General features: G+C 40.6%; 2 protein-coding genes across 21 annotated transcripts in view; both read right to left on the reverse strand.

Moving 5' to 3' along the window:
- The window catches only part of LOC118318061 (lysine-specific demethylase 4A), a 29,340-nt gene extending 27,966 nt beyond the window's left edge, over positions 1–1,374 (reverse strand). For 2 of the 3 annotated variants that reach the window (XM_047333229.1, XM_035647354.2), the window contains exon 1: positions 1,227–1,374. The gene's annotated coding sequence lies outside the window, so the exon portion shown is untranslated. The remainder of the gene's footprint in view (positions 1–1,226) is intronic. The other variant, XM_047333228.1, reaches the window with a different exon arrangement.
- A 2,022-nt stretch (positions 1,375–3,396) lies between these two features.
- Positions 3,397–17,025, reverse strand: part of ptprfa (protein tyrosine phosphatase receptor type Fa) — a 300,666-nt gene continuing 287,037 nt past the window's right edge. For all 18 annotated transcript variants that reach the window (XM_035647715.2, XM_035647719.2, XM_035647721.2 and 15 more), the window contains 7 exons: positions 15,385–15,670; positions 13,919–14,097; positions 10,151–10,277; positions 8,496–8,621; positions 7,301–7,455; positions 5,790–5,925; positions 3,397–5,320 (listed from right to left, as the gene is read on the reverse strand). In XM_035647715.2, the coding sequence (XP_035503608.1) occupies positions 5,252–5,320; positions 5,790–5,925; positions 7,301–7,455; positions 8,496–8,621; positions 10,151–10,277; positions 13,919–14,097; positions 15,385–15,670 (1,078 nt within the window). In that variant the 3' untranslated portion in view covers positions 3,397–5,251. The remainder of the gene's footprint in view (positions 5,321–5,789; positions 5,926–7,300; positions 7,456–8,495; positions 8,622–10,150; positions 10,278–13,918; positions 14,098–15,384; positions 15,671–17,025) is intronic.

Consider the following 17,025-nt stretch of genomic DNA (forward strand, 5'->3'; position numbering starts at 1 on the left):
TGACAGGAACCCTGACAGTGTTGATGCTTCTATAGTCTGCAGCTCAGAAGAACACATGGAGAGTGAGTGTCGATAAATAAAGAAAAAGACCCTCTGATGTCTGAAGACTTCTTACCAACTTCTCCTCTCTTCTCTCTGCTTCAGCAGCAGAAATAGTCTGACATTTCAACTTCTGTTTATAATAGTTGGTTAATCATCAGATAAAAAATACCCTCTGAATAGTAAACTTCATAACATTTCTTGGGCTTATTTAGGCTTTCTTTGATTTGATTGGTTCTTTTCTATTCTAGTTATTTGGTCATATTATTTATATTTCACTTTGTAGAATGTCACATTTAGGTGTCGCAGGTATCGACATTTCTTTTCAAATCATATTCAGAACTAAAGTCATGTTTCAGACGAAGTTACTTATAATTAAAAACCTTGCCTGTTCCACATAAATGCGCTCGTAGCTGGATATGAAACCCCAGAGTTAACTGAGACAATTGATATCCAGCTTTGTAGTACGGGTACCCAGAAGGATTATATACAACATATGTATCGATGTAAAACTTTCAATCTATCTGTGAAAAACAGAAACTGTATCATTAAAAATGAGTAATATTGCAAAAACTGTCGGTCGCCTCGGGCATTTATCGAGGCTGCTATGCTACAACAGACTTATCTCATAAACCTCCGACTTGACCACATTAGTTTTGCAATGTGCATTAGGAGTCTGAAGATGTTCCACTTTAAGCTAGCGGCCCACATTCACTGAACTCCGTGAAGATCTGGGGGTGGGCCTTGAATCCCGATTGAGTCTGCTCCTCGGTCTGTGATTGGGTGAATACCACGTCGATCACACTGTGGCCCAGTAACAGCGCTGCTCCTCGAAAAAAATACACTGAGCTTGTCCGCTAGCTAACATGCTAACTATTCGGTAGCTTGTCCAGCGTCTCGGGAACTTAAAGTGTAGTCGTCAACAACCAAACCACTCTCACATTCAGGGGTAAACGGCATGTAAACAGCATTGACAGACAATGCGAGTGGTCTTGTCAAACCGGATAATAGTTTATTACAAATGGAAGCAGCCGCTAAGTGTGTATCTGTAGTCACAGATCTGACAGCTGCCTCCGCTCCGTGCTAACCAACTAGCAAACACTGAGCGTCACTTCGTCGCGCACACACTCGGGGCATCTCTGCTCTTCAGCAACGAAGCAGCTCTTCGGTAAAAAACATTAACTTACACACGCTGAAATGTTGACGGGCAGGTTTTCTCCTCAAGTCACTGGTAGTGGAGCAGAAATACAGACATCATCAGTCGGAGTGCCGAAGACAGTACCCCATTATTCCAGTAACGCATGCTCAGTGTGTTTGTTTACATGAGCTCAGAGAGGAGGGGCTTTCGTGGTCCGCACAGCCAATCACAGCGCCCTGACTTACAGCCCTCGCCTCCCGTGAGATTGAGTTAGAGAGCGCGTCTCATAAATGAAGCTACATCAGGGTTTCCTGAGGAGTGCCACAGGTGTCTGTCATGAATTGTGTTCTAAAAGTGAAATGGAGGCATAAATTCCTTCTGCTTCACCTTTGCTGATGCGGATTGACTTATAGACACTGCCTGGCAATGTCAGGTACCGTTGAGTAACTGCTAGTTATTGCTGTCAGTCTGTTTGTTATAATGTCAATGGTGATACTTTTTAAATGAAATGAGTTTATGGTTGGCTGTGGCTCAGGAGGTAGAGCGGGTCACACGCTAACCAGAAGGTCGTTGGGCTGATCCCCGGGTCACCACTCCTTGCGTATTGTTGACAGTCACTTGGGGAAACAATGGGTCAGACAATGACCTGCAGACCTTAATCATCTTTTTAAACGCCTCCCCCCGATGAGTGGGACAGCGAGAGAGAGAGAGAACTTTTGTTCAGCACATTGAGTAGCCAACTACTTCACTTCTTTACCTACTTTAACTGGCTTAGATATTATGCCTGCTCCTGACCAGGCGTAATATTTGATAGTATTAGTAAGGAGAAGGCTTAAACCTAGTAAAGGCAACAGGCGTAACAATGCGGCTGGACATTGAACGCCAAGTTACGACGACCCAATCTAAGGCCAGGCTTATTACCAGTTGGTGCAACCGCATCAAGTATATGAAGTGGTTAAAATCAGCTCCTCCCTGAACAATCTTAAAATCAAAATGCTGCTTACATGTAAGTGCATCATCATAACAATGATTATAATAATCCAGTTATATAGTGCTGTGCAAAGGGCCATTCTGCATAACCCATGCTTTAAAAGTGGAAATAGACAACTTATTTTACTTGAACTTGTCATTATGATGTTAAAACTGATTGCACAGTGTCATGATGATAAAAACAACACTATCTGCGCTCATATTGGTCCCTTTACGCCTTGCTTTGACCATATTATTCTCTTGGCCACTGGGACACAGTTTTTTGTGGGAAAATTATGACCTGATTTGTGGCACAAAGGAACTGCGTCACCCGTTGCGTAACCAAAACAAGAAACAGAATAGCGTTCTTCCAAAGTGACATGCAGGTTGCCTTCTTTCAACTAGATCAGTAAGTACAACCAGCTTACTGATTAATACTACCCAATGTTTAACCCCAAGTGATTTGTTCAAATTGGGATTTTTAAAGTTGTTTTCTGCTTTAGACAGTCGGCAGGCTGCTGGCATTGAGTTAGTCATGATGCTAACGCTGTTTGCGCTAGGAGCCAGGAAACAGAGTAGGAGCTTCAGTGTACATACTTCTTTCTTTCAAACTACTTATTTGTGGTGGGAGAACTTCCTCAGAAGCAGACTGAAGAAAAGTACCTGCCTCCTTTTCATCATCTTGCTACTGCAGCGTCTTTAGGACCATGAGCAAACAATGATACCACATGGAACCACAAGGGGCATGAAAGTTGTCTGTTGCCTCTTTAAAAGCTTCTCCCTCCAATACTTATAATGCATTCCTATATATTTCTAACGTTGTTGTAATAGCACTGATATTATTTGGAGAAAAAGTCACTCGGGAATATGTCGATTATGTTTCAGTTGTGAAGGATTCCTATAGGAATTATGCAGAATGATAAGGACATGTTTGTAAAAGTTAATCTCTGACAGTCAAAGTCTAATTCTATAATTTATAAATGTCGTCTACTGATAATCTAGTGTATAATTCACTGAGATCAAAGTTCACTTGCAAAATTATCTTCATAAATGACAAAACTCTGATACTCCTAATGCTACTTGAAAGGCACCAATAGAGATGACAAATGGAGAAGAGTGTGTATGTGTATTATTTTTACCTCCTCATCAGAGCAGACAGGACCACAGGTCCATTGATTCTCACCTCCAGCTAACACCACCTTCTCACACAACTAAGTAGTGAAAGAAATCTACCACTTTCATATTACAAATCCAGTTATTCAACTTTATTAACATCAAGATATTCTAGACATTTTTATCTGCTTTTTATTAAGAAATAGAAAACAGATCATGTTTACAACAGAAAGGACCACTATAGCATGATTTCACTTTGTAGTCTCATTCGGTGAAAAACAGAGGTCCACCAATGAAGTTACAAGTTTGTCCGTCTGCAACACAATGATAAAATATTTGAGCTATAATGTATCATGAAATGGGATCCAATGAACGTCCTGTGTGTCATGTACATGATGTATGCAAACAGAAAAGTCATAAGATGAGAGGGAAAGTCAGAGATGGATGTTTGGTGGAGTATGTGTTGTCCATGATGTAATGGTACAACATCCATTCTCCATTTACTAGAAAACAAATATGTGTAATAGCCCAGAAAACCAGACTTCATGTTAGAAGAAGAAAGGTACAGCTTTTTTAACCATAAAAAAATCTTGTTATCTGATGTTTTTTTGTGAGTTTGCTGATCTGGCACTTTATACTTTCAGTATGATCTAATATTGCTCATTGAATTCCTACATTTCTCCCAAACTCCCTGTAAAAGTTTTAAAATTCAGCTGAAAACTGATATGGTTTTAAAAACAGAGACAGGTTGGACATTTTTTCGAGGACGTCCAGTTAACAAAATCAGGGTCTGTACACTTAACTTTGTCCAGGGGAAAATATGGACAATATATTCTAAACCTTTGTCAACAAACCACATGTAAGTTAAATCAGTGCACTGTTGCACTGCGTTGTTCCTTGATCCCTATAAACAAGCACACCAGTTTTCACACACACACACGCACACACAAACACACACACACACACACACACACACACACACACAGTTTGAGAGATGGATTAACAAGGTTTAAGTCTTTTCATAGGAATAGTTGACAAAAAGGAAAGTATACGTAGAATGAAGCCAGCCTTGGTTGGTCATAAATCAAGGTGTTGGGAGTTCTTCATTTTTCATGCAATGTGTCACATGTATTTCACAAAGATTATCAACAAGCGTGAGTCAAGTCTACCTGAGTCCATGTTAAGAAGGTATGTGACTGTCTCAACAGTTGTGCATACAAACTTTCCAACAGATTCCCATTTCCTTTGTCTCCAGATGTCTGATGGCTGACACAGGCCAGGACAGTCTGTACATGGTAGCAGTTGGGATGTGAATGGTCTCTGCACGTTTATAGCCACAGGTTTATTTCACCCTGTAGCTGACAAACTATCACCATCATCATTTTGTTGGATGTGAAGACAGGAAGTCAAAGACACATTTTCCACAAAGGGCCAACAGAGTGACATCAGACTATCATATCTATGGTAAAAAATAAAATCATTAGCAGCTGTGAGTATACGCTCTCCAGTATTAATAAATTTGGGCATGTTGAAAATTAATGTGCTTAGTGCTAATGAAAAGATAAGCTAATTAAAAACAATTAAGACATATACTAACCAGTGTAAGTGGTTCCAAAATAATTTTCTAAATATTCATAACAATGTAGTAATAATGAATATAAATGACAATAGCAGAAAAATAGTTTTTCGCTATTGGGAGGAGGCAGAGATTGGGGAGTGAAGGGAGAATGAGGCATGGCTACAAGTCTTTCAGGGTTGGTTCTGGGAGGTTTTGGTATTGGGTCTGTGGAAGAATAAATGTACCAGTCCAGCAGGGGGTCACCCTCTTCCCTCTCCTCTCCTCCCCTGCTTCGTGCTTTGGTCCCCCCAATCCACCCCCCCTCCACAGGCCTCTTTGTAACCTCCTCTTCAGGCCACAGGGACTGATGGAGCTGATTGGTTATGGCTCAGAGGAGACACCAGATTCTTCTGAGGGCGTCTTTCTGGGTTGGGTTATGTTGCATAGTGATCAAAACTTCCCAGGTACTCCAGAGCAGCCCGGTAGCACAGCTGGTACTGGTCCTAGCGACAAAACAAAAGATTAGTCAGTTTGTATATGGGGTTAAAATGTTTTTAATCTGACTCTCAACATATTAACATGCTGGGATGTTCAGTTGTGTCTGAATGTTTTCTCCTCTATGTTCTATTCTTATTGCCTCAACATTCTCTTATGTCTCCTGTTAAGTCATGTTCTCATGTTGTCCAGTAGCTGGGTCAAACTCTCAAAACTGCACTGTTAGTACTTTTATTTCCACATTGCACTGTATTTGTTATTGTATATAGTATTTCTATTTCATCTAATTTACGTTAGATTCTGTTTTCTATTCTTATTCTATTTCTTATTACATTTTACCCTTGTGCTGCTACACTTCTGTGCTGCTGTGTCAGATGTGAATTTCCCCTACGGGAGATCAATAAAGGTACATCTTATCTAATCTTATCTTAACCTTACCTTACCTTACCTGACCTTACCTTACCTTATGTATCTTACCTCTGTCTGCACCATGGCTGGCCTCTGAGTACGGAGCATCTTGACGGTCTGGAAGAGGTCGACCACTCCCTCGTATCTCATCCTCTCCAGGACGATGCTCAGGGTGATGAAGACACCGGTCCGCCCAACACCAGCACTAAATGACACATTATTAGACCTTTATTACAAAGGGCCGTGTTCATCACATGATAGGACTATCAAGTTACACTTATTCACTATTAACTCATTTCTTATTGCCGTGCATATTAGGAGCATATTGGCTCCATACACCCTTGCTACGTGGCAGCAGACAGCATCTGTTTGTCTGTCTGTTTGTCACAGTGATAAACTCAGTTTTGGATTAAACTTGGTTGTGGTTGGTTGGGGGAGGGTCAGGACCATAGATTGTGTATGAAAATGGACTCAGTCTCGAGATCCAGAAAGTGAAGCTAATGCGGAAGTGCATGAAACCTGTTTTCTCACAAATGACCAGCAGAGGGCGACTCCGCTGGTTGCAAAATAAGTCAATTTCTATAGAATTCTATGTGAAAATGACTCTACTTCTCACTCAATTTCTAACATCAAAAGCAACCAAAGTAAATTTTGGTTTTAAGTTTTATTTATTTTCTGTGAGATGTTGAACATGACAAATGTACTGTAGAACATTATACAACTGCTGCTGTATAATGCAGTTGTATAAATACAACTACGGCCACAAATGCTTTTGACACAGTTTTTTAGCACACGCTGCTACTCTGCTTCTTGTCGGACTTGAAATATTCCTCGGACGTCATGGTCCACATCATTTTTTTGTTTTAGATTTACTGAAAACACCTTTTTTTCGGCGCACACATAAAAGCGACAGCAATTTAAGTAGTTTATGTACTTCCTAATTACATTAAAAAAAAGCAGTAATTAGGCGGGTATTGAGGGGAACATTCTTAGTTAATGTTGAAGTGGTTGTAGAATATGGTCATGCAGAATCATTATAATGACTGATCATGAGCTCTATGCTCATAATATGCATGTTAATAAGCATATTAGTTAATGGTAAGTAATATTATGTGTTTCCCATCACAGTCATAAACGTATACACGTGTACATCTGAAGAAAAAGTCATCCTGAGAACAGGAGCATGACAGTGTATTATACATGGAGTCAACACCTGCTTAGAATCAGAATGTATTTGTCCATTGTGTCAAAATCTGTTTTCCAATTGATTTCTGATATTGTAAAAATATCCTCCTCCAAGAAAAGTGCTGTGCTGTCTGAAAGGCATGAGCTCAACACAAGGGATTATGGGAATAAGGAGATGGATGTTGAAACCAAATAGACAGCGGTTCTTGGTGAAATAGAATAGAAACTGCACTAGTTTGTGAAACTCAGAGAGGTGTAGATTAAACTTTGGGGATTGTGAGGTTTCAGTCTCTGGTGTGTTTTCATTTGATTGCAGTAATAAACCGTGATAAAATAAAAATGTTCTTTCACACACACACACACACACACACACACACACACACACACTTACTTACCTGCAGTGCACTGTGATTGGTCCATCTTGTCCAAACTGCTCCTTAGTTTTATGGACTTGGCCGATGAAGTCGATGAATCCCTCCCCAGTTTTTGGCACTCCTTGCTCTGGCCAGTCGGTGAACTGAAACTGCCTAATGGTCCTCGACTGACCGTCCTGACAAGCACACAGGAACATGGACACAGATACTATAACTACCTCACACACAACTCTACAGCCCAGTAGTATAGGTATTACTACACTGCTACTTTAAAGACTTGAGGATTTCACCTCCAGGCCATTGTACTTTAAAAACAATAAAAACAACAGCAACTATTGTATCTCATATAGATGTTTAATTTTCCCCATTCCTCCAAAATCTGCCTTCTCTATTGTCTCATCCCTTACTCCAGTTATCTTTTGTAATCTGCACAACTAATATCACTTATCTTCCATCAGCTCGGCCTGTGGTAGCCATCCAATATAGTTTTAAACAATATAACCCCCTTCGTATACAACTTTAATGTGAATATGGCAATATGGATTTTAATTTAAAAAAATTAAAGAAAGTAAGAAAATTGGTGTAGTGTTTGTGTTGCTTTGAGTATGTGGTTCCTCTTTGGATCTGAAGGGGAAATGGTCTTTGTGTGATGCCACCAAGTTAGAATTTTTCAAATACTACACATGAAAGTGCAAACTACCCTTGGCTTGACTTAATTTTTAGTGGATTTCTAATATAAACAAACTTCCCCTCCTCAGCTGGATAAAAGAGATGGAAGGCTGCATTATCATGTCACATAGCAAAGCCCCGAACCACTTCTCATGTACAAGGTGGCTGATGTTTGGTATAACTTTGTTCAGGGAGACATATTGTACATCTTCAGCAGATGTTGTAAATCCGGCCTCAGTCATGACCTGACAAATGACCTCTTCTTCTTTCAGAGAGGTGAACTTTGTGCCCTGTATGGGGAACACACAGACCAAATCCTTCCACTTGTGTGCAGTGAAAATAACAAAATGCTAAATACACAGAGGGAGAAGGAAACCTGTGCATGCGATGAAAGTGTCACTCTGCCGGCGCAAACATACTTCGTTATAAATAAAATGGTGCCTTAAGTGGCGTCAATGTCCTTTCGATTTAAAGTGAGCTGAGCTGAAGTCAACTTTCTGCAACTGCTTCACGCAACAAAAGCAAAGTGTTGCTAAGGTGAACCTACCCTCGCATCTGTGACTTTAAACTCTCTCAGGATGTACTGAGGCATGTTGTACTCAGCCATGGGGTCCACAACAAAGTACTGGTAGCGTGCGGAGCGCTCGGCAGGCCAGTACTGGTGGCACTTTTCCTAAGAATGGACAGAGAAGATGAATCACAACATGAAGTCCATGTAATTAGCACATTTGACCAAAATAAACCACTATAAATATCAAGGCTCTAAAAATCAGGCGACAGATTCGCGACAGACTTGTGTAACGCTATGAAGTAAAATATGTTCAGTGAAGGCAAGGTAGATTTACAGTTTATGAGATATCTACATGTGATACAGTGTGTATATGGGAAAAGGGAATATACAAGGGAATATGATCTGAATTAACTGGTTTAGGGAGTTGCACATAAAGAGGCAGAACACCTCGCCTTGAGAAGAATCTTATCTAATGAGACAACTCATAGGAACTGGACACAGGCTGATGTGATGTGGTCCCATCTCTGAATAAATGCATTAATGTGAAATGACAAGCAGGTAATTGGCGGATTGTGGGACTGTGACTCAACTTGGCTAAATGTGACTGCTGACATCAGCCTCTGCTGCTGTATTCTGTTGCATATGACTAAATATGTATAACTATATGTTATCTACATGTTGATGAATAAACGGTATAAACTGTGTAATTGCATGTGGAGATAAATTTGGGAGCATGTGATCAAATACTCATTGTATGTTTTGTATATCTGAACATCTGTCTCAAAATAGCACCACATTCAAGTACTATAGAACTATAGTTCAGACAATTACTGTATATGCATTGTATACTGTCTATATAATTTTATATTAAGTTATACCTTTGACCACCAGGTATAAAAAAAAAGCCTATATGGTCCACTGATGACAGTATTGCAATATTTATTTTCTATTTGCAGTTTTATGAAGTGGGTGTACGAAGCTATTTTAAGTAACTGGTTCTTCTGTTGCAGCTTCACATTAAAAGCATTTAACAACATAAATGTTAACTTTTATTATGAAGTCACAGGAAATGCAATGTGCTTATCAGTGAGCTGAGAGCTCACAGCTCTCGTTCATCAAAAATGTGTCAACGAAACAAGACACATTGTTCATTTGATTTTGAGATGTGTCAGGCAGTGCTGGATCAGTCAGGAGCAGCCACAGTGAGCCACATCCTTTCACTGAGCCCTGCTGTTCACACCCTTAGGATGTGTTGATTGAAAAATGTCAATTATTTCCTGGTTTTCCATATTAAAATCACAAGTTTTGCTAAAGACAGAATTCAGTGACATGTAGCATTACACCAGTGACCAGTAACCTGTGACCGGGTGTCAACAAATCAAAAGGACGGAAATCTTCCAGACTGCAACCTCAGGCATAGAAATCATAAATCCAAATGCTTGTCTACATAGCATAATAAAGCTAAGTAAAATGTATAGTTCTTCCTTGACAAAATATTTGTACTGTATATTCTGTGTCCCTTTTACTCCACTGCGAACATTTCACATTCCTCCTCTGATTTTGCACATTCGTGTCGTTTCTTCAGTACATTTAACGTGTCAACATGAGTCAGGGCTTTAGTTGTATTCAGTTTGATGTGATACTGTTTTACAATTACTGATATGATGTAAGACATGAGTGTGATATGTTACCCGTCCCATCTCGCGGAGCTTTGTGAGCATGACAACAATGGTGGAGTTGTGTTCCCACAACATTCTCCAGAAGTCCTCGGTGGTCTCAGCTAACGGGCCCTGGGTGGCCATGTATGCTTTCTGCTGCCTGCAAATTGCAACAGAGACAGTCTGTGTTAACTCCTTCGGGTTCAGCAGCACTGCTCTTAATTGGACTCCATTTCAGCTTACTTCCTTTTCAGCCCATGTGGTGGTTCTGGTGCAGCATGTCATTTTACTGTAATAAAAAATATAGGTGACGCTAGATGAATAATGAGGCTCATGTCATCATGAACTATTTCTATTTAGGGGAGAGTTTTTCGTCCAGCTGACGTGTATCATATTTTTTTATATGAAGTTGGGACAATGTCAAGAGGATCTAGATTGTGACCAATTTCATACAGAACAATTCTGTCTGGTAAATGCCAACTTCACCCGCGTGTTTTTGGAATCTTAGAGAAAAGATACAAACATACTATAATATACACTGACAGATAAGGTACTTTAAGAACAGACTGTGAATCTGCAATGATGTTGCAAAACATTACAATATATTCAGTTTATCTGGACTTACACATCCCTGTAACAGCTTCTCTTCAGTGACATCTCATAACGGCTGAGCACCCTTTACAATAGATTTGATGAGTCAGCTGTTGCACTGATATTTTAATGGTTTTGCATGAACACAGACCCATATTAACAGGAACGTCCTCGGACAGATGCCATCCCAGCTGCTCAGCGGAGCTCTGGGCGATTCACTGGAGTATGTACAGGACACTACCAGTAGGTGGCAGTGTTGAGCCATGCAGCAGAGGGCCGGGGAGTATTTTTGTTACCTGAATACATCGGTGCTCAGTGATGTCTGGGGGCACTGTTGTGTGCAGTTGTGCCCCTGTCCTGCTGTCAGGCTCAGGAATATTATTTCACTTCTTCATAATACAACACTCAAACATAAAGTTTGGAAGCAAGGCTTCTTCTCTCTTTATGTTGTTGGAGCTACAGCACCTCCGGCAGAACTGTCAGTTGTGGCTCACAACTGCTGAATGATGACAGGGAATTTGACCATTAGCAGTGGATCCTGGATGAGTTTGTTTAAGGTCACATGAGGGAAGTTGAATATGAGATTACATCATTAGAGACAAAAAATATTAAATATTTCTTACCCATATACGTGTGAAAATATTACTCAGATAAAAGGACATGTCTGACTTTATTCTCTATGTTTCTAATTGTCAAAAAAATCCTGTCAAAAGACCAAAACCAAAAAAATCTCTTCCCTTCAGAGCAGCACGGGTCATCTGGCATCTCTTCCAGGAAGTTCTTACATCACCTCTGCCCACTGTACGTACTGTAGCTGGGTACAAGGTTTCCCTGTGTAATGAGGGACTGGTAGTGACATTGCAAGTTAACTCACGTTCAATTTGAATGATGCTTTACATCATCTGAATAAACCGATAACCCACAGAGACGATGGCCAAAACAAAGAGGAGTAATACACATGTTAATAGATAATTGAATAATAAATGAAGGTTCCTTTAGTCACGTCAAACCAGTCAATAGTTGCACAGTTGCACATTTTAATATGCTGCTCTAAAGGGAGCACTAAGACAGAGAGAGCTATAAAAGATAAGTGCTTTTAACAGGGAGTCCATTCTCTTTAATCCTCCTCTCGTGTAGAGGTAATGACACACTGGTCTGAGGCTGCTGTCTCACGTAGACAGGCACTGACTCCAGCTGAGACACTGAGAGGTCACTGGACACCTCCGCTAATCATCATAATCATGTGTCTCCCCCTCACCGCAATCTGTCCTCATCCACAATGTGCGCTTGAAAGGCTGAGCTCAGAGTGCTGCCGCTCCCCTGCATCTCACCCCAAGCTTAATTACTGCTCCAGGAATTATAGCTGGATTTTAGGAGACACCCCAGCCTCCTACTCCATTCTTCAATAGGCGGGGGTGCCCAGGGGACTTCATTAGGTACTGACAGTCGGGAACAACATATACCCACCCTCGCTGCAAGTAAAAGGGGAAGTCCTGGTTCATTAGCCTCTGCTTTACTGGTGCCCCAGGCTGGTGCACTGAAAAGTATTTCTTAGTCGTGCTCACATTTTCACGAAACTTATGCTTCTCTGAGAAGCCTGTGATTGGCTGTTTCTCTGACACAGAACAACATCACAGCTGATATTCTATCACGTCTTAAATGTGTTGTTATTGAGCTGTCACACGAGTGCACCGATGTGCACACTGAGTTTACATGGACAGAGGTCTTCATTTGCTTTACAAGAGTCAACCGTGAATGATTTTTCTTCTGCTCAACAAATCCAATGCAGATAAAACCAACATTATAAGTATTCAAGGCCACAGAATTCCACTGTAGTTACAACTGTTAAAAACACATCAGTGGAGCACTAGAGCAGGGACACCACCATCACACTTGACATGAATCATGTACGAAACAGAGGTTTAATTATTGATAGGGATTTGTACAAAAGATAGAAAAAAATGTTCATCAAATATATTGGTGTAAAACTAATTGTTATAATTATTATTTGCACATTTGTCATGTTTGTATCAGTAAAACCTCTTTTAAACTACAAAGTCTCAAAAATGATTTTCAAACACACTAATTAAAGTTTTCAACAAAAACTGACTACTACGAAGGCGTATTAGGGCCATTGTAAGAAAATGAAAAATATGGAACTGGGGGAGGGGGGTAATATTTCGAGAACAAAGAATTACTGACATAAATGTCGTAAATTTGCAAGAAAAAAAACTTTTCTCTGAGATCGCAAATCTGCAAAAGCCGGAAAAAGTAGTGTTTTGTTTTTCAAGGAACTATCGCTTCAGGATCACCACAGACGCTGCTGCTGCCATGGATCAAGCACAGCTTCATTGTTTTATACAACTAATCTACAATCTATAAAATGTATGTCCTATTGTTTTGTGACCAAGAGTTGGTGGTGGGAGGGGTAATGGCTTTGCAGTCCCCTGTCCCACAAGTCCCACAACTACTTTGTCTCCCTCCTGTATTTAACGGCAGCTTTTCTCTCTGCCAGTAACAAACATAAACATTCTGATTTCTGATGACGTCAGACAACACGTTGTATGAACAGATTCAGTATGGACTGACCTGCCCAGTCAGTGATGTGCAAAGACCCTAATGTTTTTCATTTTCTGTCCTTGTTTCTGGATAAAAACCCAAGATGCATGGTAATGGCGAGCCTCAGCATTTGACATAGCCAGGCAAACTGTTTCCCTCTGCTCTCAGTGTTAATGCTAAGCTAGGCTAACTACATTCTGTCTCCAGCTCTGTAGTTATCCCAGTCTTAGAAAGAAAGAGTACAATTGTATGTTGAATATGGAACTGTTCTTTCAAAGTAAACATTTGATAAACAGGGTTTATAGGGTTTCACGTAATATTTTATATTTATAAATTATAATTAAAGCAAAAAGAAGCCATTAATTCAAAGGGAGAGGGTGAAAGTCCCAGAAACACTCCAGTCATCAGTTAATTTCTCTAAATCGTCACCTCTCTCCATGTGGCTCTGTTGGCTAGAGGGAAAAAACAGGTAAAAGGCCTGTCAGTGAATCCAGTTGCTTTTGACAACAGACAGTAAAACCTCCTCACTCATTAGTGCTGCAGCTGCTGAGCACATTCTGTTTCGCCGTAGTTTGACCATCCCCAGATGCTCTCCCCTCTCTGTGTTCCCCTGTCTCACATTACGCAGCGACATGATTTCTGTGAACTCACCTGTACCCGTCAATGAAGCTGCCGTTGATGTAGTCGGAGCCCTCCACCCCCCTGGTTGGCTGCAGGCAGACGCGGGTGGACTCAAAAGGCATGATGTTCACCAGGCGGTTCTTAAACTTGTTACACGGCAGGTTGGCACTGATGAATCTTGAGGTATGTGCTTTGGAGCTGGCCAGTTTCTGTGGAGACAAAAATTTGAAATTGATTATAGGTTTTCCTTGACAAACAAATACCCAGAAAGAGCAAACTGACAGTACAAGGGCATAGCCAACAGATTAATGACAGGACAAACAAATAAAATATGGGGATGGGAGGGGTGGGGTGTTAGAGTGATTAAATTATTTTATGCCAGTGTTTCAATTGGACACATAATGTGACCACGGTAACAAATGCATGGAGGTGGTTTTACATTAATACATACATTGCCACCAACACATGAATACACTTTTCTTTTAAAATAATATTTTCTTAACCGGAAAAGGATATGATGGGACCAAGACTGGATTTCTAGGTATTTATCTAAGGTGTGTTGTGAAAGGAATGACCTTATTGTGGTCCATAGGCCATTCCTAACCCTTTCAGGATGCACCAATAACAACGCTGCTTTTTCCATACCTATAAGGTTCAGGAACTCTTCCAGCCAATTATATGAAATGTCATGATTGATAACTGAAACTGACTCCTGATTGGATCAAGCTTGTGCATCCGCGTGACGTCGATACTGTGGCTTCACTACACCTGACGTCACCAGCACAAGATGTTCCAGCTTCATTTTTGTACAGTACAGGAAGAGGAGACGTGTTGTCACTGATCTGCTCACTCCCTCTCCTCCGTTTGGTGCTCCGCTCACTTAGGTGCAGTAAAAAGTGAATGTGTATCATGTGCATCATCATCAATGCAGAGATTTTCACTAACACAGATGCCATTAGAAAGACAAACTGTGTTGCACTGCATTCATTGATATAATGGAGCATGATTAGTGTTATTTACTGTACTTGTCCTTGTAAGATCCTTTAAATCAAACCCAAGATGTCTCTGATGACAGCAAGGTTGAATAGTACAAGGTTAGCAACACTACATGTACTGTAAAGTAGAAGATGGACAATCAAGTTTTGATTCAAATCAAAAAACATGAAGAAACCTTTCCTGCTCTCACGGTCTGACAAGAGACTTTGGACGAATGATGTTATTTCAAAACAAATAAAATGTCTTCCACTGCATATCTTATCTTATCTTATCTTACTGTTTGATAAACGTGCAAGGAATTTAGATTGGAAGGAGCATGGAGAGGTTGTCCCTTAAAAAAACTGTATATAATATAAAAAATATATATAAAAATATAATACTGCCTTATTTTTTATAACAACCTTTTCATTTCACAAAGCCAAACAAATGTCAGTCAGTTAACGCTGCATAGCCAGAAGAAGAGCTGTTCAAACTAACCAAGTCACACAAACTAAACATACCTTGAACTCCAGTTCCATGGTGGTGACGGTCTCTCTGGGAGGGGTCTGGGTCAGATTCTGGATGTGGGCGTAAAGGTTGCGGGCGGGGACTTCTGTGTTGCCACATGTCGCAGCTTCCAGTAGAGCCTCGTAGATGAACATGTACTGCTCCTCTGTCTGCACCATGTAGTTCCTCTGAGCTCGCATGCATGTCACATGGCCGTATGTGTCCACAGACTTCTCGTGTTTCATCCTTTCCAGCATGGCTTCGATGACAATGAGGCAGCCCGTCCGGCCCACGCCAGCACTGACGGAACACGAAAAGAAAACATGGCTGACGCTGACACCAACATGTATCGGCAGACAAGACTTGATTTCTCCGTTTACATCTATTATTATGCACCTACAGGTTAACGAATGACAGAATCCATTATAATCTGGATTTACACGAGTATTTCAATCTGAACTTTTGAGAAATGCGTCTTCCTCTTACAAAGAAAAACAATTCAACGACCTTCTTCAGCCTGGTATGACCAGTAGCTTATGGTGGCTAATATTAGCAAATCTTAAAAATACATTCCTGACAAATGTAAATACAACTGTGTCAGTTTGCTCACTTTGTGAATCTTCAGTACTTGTTACTGTGTAAAACATGAAAGATGAAAGTGGGCACTGGGCAATTGAAACTCAAAGTCTATCCGCACGCAAGTTTGCGTGTGTCATTATCTAGCACAATACAATATCTTTGATATGAATACCTGTTATATGAACTATATTACGTGTTTAAGCAAAGTATGAGTATTTCTATATAGTTTAGTGTCTTTCCTCTGGCATATGTAAGGAAATATGCATACAAATGAATGGGGGTAACTCAAAGTTGTCTGGGGCAGCTGTGGCCCAGGAGGTAGAGACGGTCGTCAATTAACCCGAAAGTCAGCAGTTCAATCCCCGTTTCCCCCAGTCCACATGCCAATGTGTCCTTGGGCAAGACACTTGCCGGCTCTTCCGGCAGCGTATGAATGTGTATGAATGTGAGAGAAAAAGTGCAGTAAATAGCAGCACTGTGTGAATGGTTGAGTGTGACTTGTAAAGCGCTTTGAGTAAAGAAAAGTGCTAGACCCTTTACTAGCCTTGTTCGTGAAATGACTAGTATTTGCAAGTTTCTGCAGTTATTTCCTCTTCTAATCTATTGTAAGATCTTCACTTACGTGTAATGTAGGATTGTTTGGCCTTGGCGATGGTATTTCCGCTACCTTCTAGTTTAGATATTTAAAAATCTATAAAACATTTCAAAAATTGATGAGTTGGGCCAACTGGATAACTCACTTTGCGTTGGCCTTGGTCTTAAGTGGTTTGCAAGTGCTTGTGCAACATACTTTCCTCAAAACACAATTGCGTCGCAAGATCATGCAGCATGACAACACTGACATAACACATGAAGCGCTGAGAGCTCACAACCTGCAGAACTGTAATTTTAGCTGATGGTCAAATCTTCCTGCTTTGAAAGGGTCATTAATCATCAATTAATCTTCATTTCACAATGACAATATTCCTCTGGGGTGGCAGTGGTAAGGTTCTGGGTTCCAACCTACTGACCGGTCTTTCTGTGGTCTTTTCCTCCTAGTCCAGTCCATTCATTGAGGTTCATTGGTGAGTCGTCGC

This window comes from Scophthalmus maximus, chromosome 7 (assembly GCF_022379125.1).
Source record: "Scophthalmus maximus strain ysfricsl-2021 chromosome 7, ASM2237912v1, whole genome shotgun sequence".
NCBI classification, from domain to species: Eukaryota; Metazoa; Chordata; class Actinopteri; order Pleuronectiformes; family Scophthalmidae; genus Scophthalmus; species Scophthalmus maximus.